Source organism: Takifugu rubripes, chromosome 14 (genome assembly GCF_901000725.2).
Source record: "Takifugu rubripes chromosome 14, fTakRub1.2, whole genome shotgun sequence".
Taxonomy (NCBI): domain Eukaryota; kingdom Metazoa; phylum Chordata; class Actinopteri; order Tetraodontiformes; family Tetraodontidae; genus Takifugu; species Takifugu rubripes.
The window spans coordinates 1055991-1062480 of NC_042298.1; the positions used below are offsets into that span (position 1 = coordinate 1055991).

Consider the following 6490-nt stretch of genomic DNA (forward strand, 5'->3'; position numbering starts at 1 on the left):
GACTAATTAAGACTGTGGTATTTATCTAAACAGCGTTAAAACCAAAACGCATTTGATCCTTCTTATAGTACAACTGTGAGAGTTTACTAGAGAGCCTAACCTAAACATCCCCAGCTGTTAAAGGATAATATCCCCTACTGGTCAGTCTGGGGAAGGCTGCTTCCATGTGCGATGGTCATGAGAGTGCTACAGCCAGAGATATTAGACTATTGGGGAAAATTGGAATATGTTGCAACCCAATGCAACCAAGTAGTTTAATAGAAAAGCATAAATAAGCATTAAAACAATATAGAGAAAACAAACATACCCCCACCCCCACCTCCACCCACACACACACACACACAGTATATAAGTGTGTGACCGTGGCGTCCTTAAGGGGGATGGTTTAAAATAGAGAGAGGGCGCGACAGAGAGAGAGAGAGAGAGAGAGAGAGAGAGAGAGAGAGAGAGAGAGAGAGAGAGAGAGAGAGAGAGAGAGCGTCGTCCTGCACCAGCTCGTCCCATCAGGCTTCTTGAGCGCGTGCCCTGCCGATGACCAGACAGATCGCGCGAGGCTGGAGGTCGGGACGGACGCGCTGTTCGGGTGTGTAACACGGGATAATGGTGCGGCTACAAGACACATATTAGATCACCGGAGACGTTTGCTTACTAAGGCAATGACTGGGAGAGAGTGTGGGAGGAGAAGCACGAAGTCTGTGTGGAGCTAGTCCACATTAGTCTGTTACACATGGAAAACTTTTGCGGACCGGAAACATTATCCCATTTTGGATGATGACGGGACTCGAGATCTGGACTTTGGTGTGAATCTATCAGAATAAATGCTCCGCAGTCCCTCAAAAACGATTTTCTCTGACTCGTTTACTGTGCTTTAATCCGGATTTTAAACAGACTCTGTAGTCTATGGGAAAGGGAGATTAAAGTGATGAACCGGGATAGGGCAGCACCAGGGCCCGTGGCAGACGCGGTTCAGCCCATAATGAGTCGGGACAGAGCAGTGGCAGCTCCGTGCGGGGACGGGGTCCAAACCGTGGTTGGTACGGACGGAACAGACATTCTGGATGGAGGCACCGCAGGGGAGAAGAGGCTCATCTCCAATGTGATGGCCGGAAGCAGAGAGGTCCAGGCTGTGGAGAACCCCACGGAACCACCGCCGACGAATCCAGTGTTAGTTGCGCCACAGCAGGTACAGAAGTTTAAATTGTCCCGAGAAAATGGTTTGTCAGCCGCGATGGTTACCACGTGGATGAAATACCATTCGAAATAATTTAAAAACTGACATTATATCAAATAGATCCATAGAAATACGTAAAACTTTGAATCTTAAGCGTTCCGCATTAAAGATCGAACATGCGCCTTATACAAACGACAGCCGAATGAGGCCTTAATTATGATTAATTTAACTGGCATTTATCTGGAATAATGTGCCTGAAAGAATAAAAAACAGTAAATGTTTAGTATAAACTCGTTTTATTGTAATACGAGCTATTATTCACTTTTTGCGCTGAAATATTTTTTGTTACATAAAAACACAGAAAGTAAGAAATTTCAAAACTTTGGATGAGAATATAATTTGCTGGGATTTCCCTTACCAATTTCAGATAGAAAAATTAAAAATTAAAACGCACTCTTGTATTTAGAGTGCTGTATAATATGAATATGATTGACAAGACAAGAATTAGTCTTTGAACATAAAATTGGTGTAGAAAATCCCCAAATTTAGGGTTATTCCTGTGAATCGCAGCGTGGATCAGGGAATGCTGTCATTATTCTTATCGTAAGATTTCATAAGACCCCTGCACGGATGCTCCGTTGGATTACATTCTAGAAATACACAATTATGATAGTAATTATCATGGGCCTGATCCCATCTTTTATCTGTGCAATACAGGTGGTAATTTTATTTACTTGGCATAAATATTAGGACTAGAAATCCGCTGCACATATAGGCCTACTGTTTTTATGCAGTAGAACATGTTTAAGCCAAAACTGACAGCAATTTATGGACCTCACTCTCTCACAAAGAGTATAAAATATTTCTTTTTATTCCACAGATCGAAATAAAGACAATCTCATTTACACTGATTTACAGGGGAAAAATGAATGGTCTGTAGAAAGAGGATCGATTTCCGGAAAGAAAATAACAATTTATGTTATGCTTGTACAGTTGCGACCCGATATTTAACTGTTCATCAGTATATTATTATTATTATTATTATTATTATTATTATTATTATTATTATTATTATTGATATATGGCTTAATTGAATACAGTTCTATGGTTTCTACTTATTCCATGAACAATAAGCAGAAAAATCACACATTTTCATATACATATGTAACTCTATGGACTATGATAAAAACGAATATTAATGTACCGCATATGTGCACCAGGGACCCACCGGACATCGGACCACGTCCTTCTCCGTCCTGGACATCCTAGACCCCAACAAGTTCACGAGCAGACGGAAACAGCAGCTGGACGCGCACGGAGCCGAGAAGCCGAGAGGAGTCAGGCGTGAGCTGGAGGCTGGGATGGAGCCATGCAGCAAAGAGGAATACCAGAGTGAGTCCGGCCTCGGCCTCTCACGCTGTGGCACTTATCTTTTTATCACCACTTCTGCTCTTTTGATTTTCTAAATCAAGGTTATTTTGCTATTATTTTAGTGTTGTGATTTAATCTATATTTTCGCTGCTAAAATATTGAATGTTGGTCCTTTTTTTAAAATCAATATCATATATTATCATCGAATTGTTTTCTGTGGCCGTTTTGAGTCTGAGTTTTCTAAATTAAAAAGTAATCGTATACAAACGTAAAAAGTTAAGAATTTAATTAGACGGGCGGATAAAATGTTTACCGGAGAAAAAAGTGCCGGGCAAAAAAAAAAAAAAATCTAACCATATTTCCTAAAATAAACCAAAAGAACAGAAACGGTAAAACGTTGCAGCTACAGAATTTAGAAACATTCAGTCTCGTCTGCTTTGACTGTTGCGAAAAGCAAATCGTCTGTAGTTGAAATTTAATTTAAGAAATAAGATGTAATTGACCACGGTACATGTTTGTGTTGCGTGTGAAATTGATATTATTGATTGGTGAATATCAACTCAAGTCAAGTAACATCAAATAACACGCACGGTGACTCAGTTGGTCCATACGTTTTTTGTCTGGTATAATAATACGATTTGTCTCATTCATCCAGCTCACGTCATCCATTAAATGTATTACATACGCTACGTTAAATGCATTTAATTGTATTCCATCCAAACATGCTGTTCCATCATCTTATTTAACTTATTAACTTATTTACATCAATTTCCCGATTTAATCAAGATACCCTGTAAACGAGAAAGTATGTGTGTGCGTGTGTGTGTGTTTGTGTATGTGTGCGTGTACTACTTAAATTTTAAATCAATATTAAAAAAAACTCTAACATGAAATCTTGTATTTTTAAATATTGACTAAATTACCGTTAGCTTTACTTTAGCAACGGAAAAAGTACCCAGCTTACTTTTTTCTTTTTCATTACATTTCAATATATGTATTTAAATATCAGTCATCATTCACTTTTTCGGCCGTAAAAGCTAGCTTTATTTTTACAAAGTACCCCTTTCGATGATTTTTAGAAACAATTGCTATGAATTCAAACATTATTATTATTATTATTATTGTTGTTGTTGTTATTATTATTATTATTATTGTCCGAGAGATGGACAAGGTCCAGCAGGTGAGGACCCTATTCTAATTTAGTGTTTAACATTCTGCAAGGCACATGGGTTAGTAATATTAACATTTAGCAAATGCTTTTATCGAAAGCGGCTTACACATGAGGGATCATGCTACAGCAATTTTACTAAATCCAAGTGCAGCTACCACTTTACAGTGCAGAGCTATGAAGAGGAGAGAGAGGAAGAGGAGATATAGATAAGAGCTGTTAGGAGAACAGGTGCTGTCAGAAGAGTTGGGTGCAGAGGAGCTTTTTGAAGAAAGACCAGTTTGCCCCTGTTATGACACTGCTCAGAAGATTGTTGAGGAACAGGATATGAAAATAGTCCGGATTGCTGTGCTTATACAGAGGACTCTGCCATTTGTGTGTCATGTGGCGGACCAGGGTTATATTTGGTCTAACTTGATATATTATTATTGTTGTTGTTGTTGTTGTTGTTGTTATCCACAAGCAATCACATTTTCACTCCTTGTCAATACATGAAAAATTGCAGGTAAACCTTGAGGAGAAATTTGATCTTTTGAGAAATGGGGAACTGGACATCTAAAAATGCCTTAGCAGCGTCCCTTTTTGGCCAGTTTGTAGAGGGACAGTGGAAGAGGCAGGTGTAAATTATATGCACCCCATTGAGATCTTTTTAAATTCATTGTAACCCAAGACCTTAACATCAACAGGAAGTTGACTATTTGGGTTAGAACAGTCAATTTTGGCTTTTTTAGGCCTATTTTGGCCTTTTCCACTGAGGATCTCAGCATGGGGTTTATGTCCAAAGATGTGTGGCTGTCATTAAGGGTTTCTCTGTGGAAAGTCAAAATGTATTAAATGACCCTAGGTTTTTGGTGATTGTTTTTTTTAGTACTGATACAGGTATTTTTTTTATTTTTGAGTTGTCAGAAATGTTAATTTCTTACATCTCATACAGAGCCAGGGGAAAGGCTCACAGAGGAATGGCAGCAAGGACCTGTTCCAATTGCTTGGAATTTTTATTGTTATAATGATAATAATAATACCGCTGGCATTAAGAACATGTACTAATTTAATCTTGGACCAAGGTTTTGTGTGCGCATTTTTAAATGTTTCACATTCTGGAGAATTTAAAAGTTGTTTTTAGAATAGTTACATTGTGGTGCTTTAAATACATTCAGGTTTATTAAACCCAAGTAAATAAACATAATTTTATCCTTCATATGTACGTGCCACAGTAGTAGCTACTGTACTGTATATCTAAGCTAACTTAATGTTTGTAGGTCAATATGCTCCATGTGGCGCAACAGAATTCCTACATAAATAACTTTTTTTTAAAATGCTCAATTGAACTGAACTAAAATTTTGAAAAAAGAAATTGTTGTATTGAGAAAATACATATTCTTCTCACCGTGTGTTGCCTTCCAATTTACTGTTGTTAAACTTCACAGAAAAGTGACGAATCAAAGCAGATGGCTTTTCAGGGGCAGTGATCTAAAAATCTACCGATCTAAAAATAGCAATCACCGTCATTATTACCATATAGGCCTTTCCAAAAAAATTGTGTAAAAAAAATCCTGGTAAAATAATAAAGCGTGTGTTATACTTACACAATGTGTTTTGTTTTCAGAGCAAGGCTTTGTATACAGAAGCCCAGATGAGGATGACTACAACAGATCTGGGACCCCAGACTCAGAGGTTCCAGATGGTCCCTACAGCAGCGAGGAGAGCAGCTCAGCTCTCCCCATTAATGCAGATAAAGATCTGGAGCAGCACAGTAACCAAGACCCTAGCAGAGACACAGTAAGCCCTGGTGGTGGCGGCCCTGCAGGACAGATCACCCACATCCAGAATAATGAGGTTCAGGGATCACAGGGTAAGCCCAAGAGAAAGCGCTCTGGCTCAGACTCCAAGTCAGGGAAGCCCCGCAGAGCCAGGACTGCCTTCACCTACGAGCAGCTGGTTGCTCTGGAAAACAAATTCAAGTCCACACGTTACCTCTCAGTGTGTGAAAGGCTCAATCTGGCCTTGTCCCTCTCTCTCACTGAGACCCAGGTAAAGATCTGGTTCCAGAACCGCCGGACCAAGTGGAAGAAGCAGAATCCTGGAGCTGACACATCAGCCCCGACTGGCGCTGGAGGAACAGGAGGGGCAGGGAGTACAGGAGGGGCTGGAGGCCTGGGGAGCCTCAGCCCTCTCAGCCAATCCCCACCAATGAGTGGACACCTGGCCATGCATGCTGGGTATGGCGGTCACCACCACCCCACCACAGGCGGCCTAGTTCAGCTGCCTTTCCTTACTGCCAGCCATGTTCTGTCCCCCTTCATGCTGGGTGCCCAGAGCTATGCGGCTCCTGCCTTCTATAGCACTCACCTGTAGACCTCCACACCACACACACACACACACACACACCGAACTGTTCCAGAGTGTGAAGGATAAGCAGCACAGCAGCGCGTCCTGCTTGGCTCTTCTTTCTACTTAGAACATTAAAAGGCTTTAAGTGGATTATTTTGATAGATTGTGAATATCTACAAAAATGTATATAAATTTAGCTTCCTATTCTGAATGCAGTTTAACACCACATAAAAGACAATTAGTCCATTTGTTAGAAAATATGTATAAATATTGGATGGTTATTTGTACGGCTTGGTCTATTGTCAGTACTGTGTAACAGCTGTGCTCATTAACATTATTGTTATTTATTCCCTTTCTTAACAGTTTCCATACAACCTGTGAATGTACTGAATCCTCAGCTCAGCATATTATTGTGTTTGATATTAAAACAACGATAACAACACATCAAA

At 39.9% G+C, this 6490-nt stretch overlaps 1 protein-coding gene across 1 annotated transcript; it reads left to right on the plus strand.

Moving 5' to 3' along the window:
* Window positions 1-518: 518 nt before the first annotated feature.
* Window positions 519-6143, plus strand: nkx1.2lb (NK1 transcription factor related 2-like,b). Its single transcript, XM_011618139.2, has 3 exons — window positions 519-1183; window positions 2392-2563; window positions 5317-6143. The coding sequence occupies exons 1-3, from the start codon at window positions 923-925 to the stop codon at window positions 6063-6065; spliced, it is 1182 nt and encodes a 393-aa protein (XP_011616441.2). The 5' UTR covers window positions 519-922; the 3' UTR covers window positions 6066-6143.
* Window positions 6144-6490: the final 347 nt, after the last annotated feature.

Excerpts from the sequence above, each read along its gene's own strand:
- nkx1.2lb (XM_011618139.2), top strand. The coding sequence starts at position 923 with ATGAACCGGGATAGGGCAGCACCAGGGCCCGTGGCAGACGCGGTTCAG. Across the intron at positions 1,184-2,391 it reads TGTTAGTTGCGCCACAGCAG|GGACCCACCGGACATCGGAC; the intron begins GTACAGAAGTTT and ends TATGTGCACCAG. Across the intron at positions 2,564-5,316 it reads CAGCAAAGAGGAATACCAGA|AGCAAGGCTTTGTATACAGA; the intron begins GTGAGTCCGGCC and ends TTTTGTTTTCAG.